Source organism: Manacus vitellinus, unplaced genomic scaffold (assembly GCF_001715985.3).
Source record: "Manacus vitellinus isolate BGI_N305 unplaced genomic scaffold, ASM171598v3 scaffold_153_pilon, whole genome shotgun sequence".
NCBI lineage: Eukaryota > Metazoa > Chordata > Aves > Passeriformes > Pipridae > Manacus > Manacus vitellinus.
The window spans coordinates 1-1,001 of record NW_021939087.1 but is presented as its reverse complement, the minus strand read 5'-3'; the positions used below and the strand labels follow the sequence as shown (position 1 = coordinate 1,001).

The following is a 1,001-nucleotide window of genomic DNA, read 5'->3' as shown; positions in this document are numbered from 1 at the left end:
AGGGGGTGCGGGTGTGTCCCCCCGTGTCACACACCCACCTGCGGCCGCTCGGTCTGCACGCGCCGGAGGCAGTCGGCCCCGTAGATGACGGTGTTTTCGGGGATCACCTCGTAGGTGTTGATGTTACAGCAGGCCCCGATGATGCAGCCGCTCGTCAGGATCACGTTCCTGCCAACAAATGCTGCCAGAGAGGGAGGGGGAGAGAGGAATCCCTGTGAGAGTCGTCCCCCGCAGCGTCTCCAGGAGCAAAACCTCACCGGGGCCAAAGATGATGAGCCGAGACTTACCTTTGGATTCGATGACGTTGTTGTCTCCCACCTTCATCGCTTGGGAATCTACAGGTCTGTGTTAAGCAAAACTGTAAAATGCTTGGCTTTTATTTCAACAGGTAAAAAACCCTGATGCCATTTCCGAGCCAACACCCAGCACTGGGATGTTTGAACATGGATAGAGCCCACGCCTGCCTCCCCCCTGTATCGGCGTGGAAGTGCGGCGTATCCGTCACTCCACAGCAAGGATACAGCACCCAACCTCAAAGACATTGTTGGTGCCGATGACCATGGGTTTGGGCTCCACATCTTCAGTCTCTGGGGTAATATTTTCTGGATAGCTGCAAGAAGGAAGAACAGATTTCCCCGTCAGAGATCACAACTCAGCAACGTTCTGTTTGGCAGCTCAATTTCCTGACAGACTGAAGCCATGTATATCCCACCCGATCCAGCAGGACTGTCACAGTTTTGACACTGCTTAGGATTAGGATCCTTCTCCTCTGTCAGCTGGAGAAGGATTCACAGGGAGGACTTAGCAACCTTCCAGTATCTGAAGGAGGCCTACAGGGAAGCTGGAATGGAACTCTGTGTCAGGAACTCTAGTGACAGGACAAGAAGTATTGGGTACAGATTGAAAGAGGGGAAATTTAGGTTAGATATAGGGAAGAAATTCTTTACTGTCAGGGTAGTGCGATACCAGAACATGTTGTCCATCCAGGGCACTTGTGGCTG

The 1,001-nt window shown here is 52.5% G+C and overlaps 1 protein-coding gene across 1 annotated transcript; it reads right to left on the bottom strand.

The window, feature by feature from the left end:
- Positions 1-26: 26 nt before the first annotated feature.
- On the bottom strand, positions 27-677 carry DCTN6 (dynactin subunit 6). The gene is made up of 3 exons (XM_029958426.1): positions 522-677; positions 288-335; positions 27-181 (listed from the first exon to the last, which is right to left on the bottom strand). Exons 1-3 carry the CDS (start codon positions 559-561, stop codon positions 27-29), a joined length of 243 nt encoding a protein of 80 aa, XP_029814286.1. The 5' UTR covers positions 562-677.
- Between the last annotated feature and the right edge of the window lie 324 nt (positions 678-1,001).

Bases quoted from the DNA above. Each gene is read 5' to 3' on its own strand.
- DCTN6 (XM_029958426.1), bottom strand. From the start codon at position 561: ATGGTCATCGGCACCAACAATGTCTTTGAGGTTGGGTGCT. The intron at 336-521 runs GTATCCTTGCTG...ACAGACCTGTAG, and splicing joins TGTCTTTGAGGTTGGGTGCT to ATTCCCAAGCGATGAAGGTG. The intron at 182-287 runs GTAAGTCTCGGC...CCTCTCTGGCAG, and splicing joins CAACGTCATCGAATCCAAAG to CATTTGTTGGCAGGAACGTG.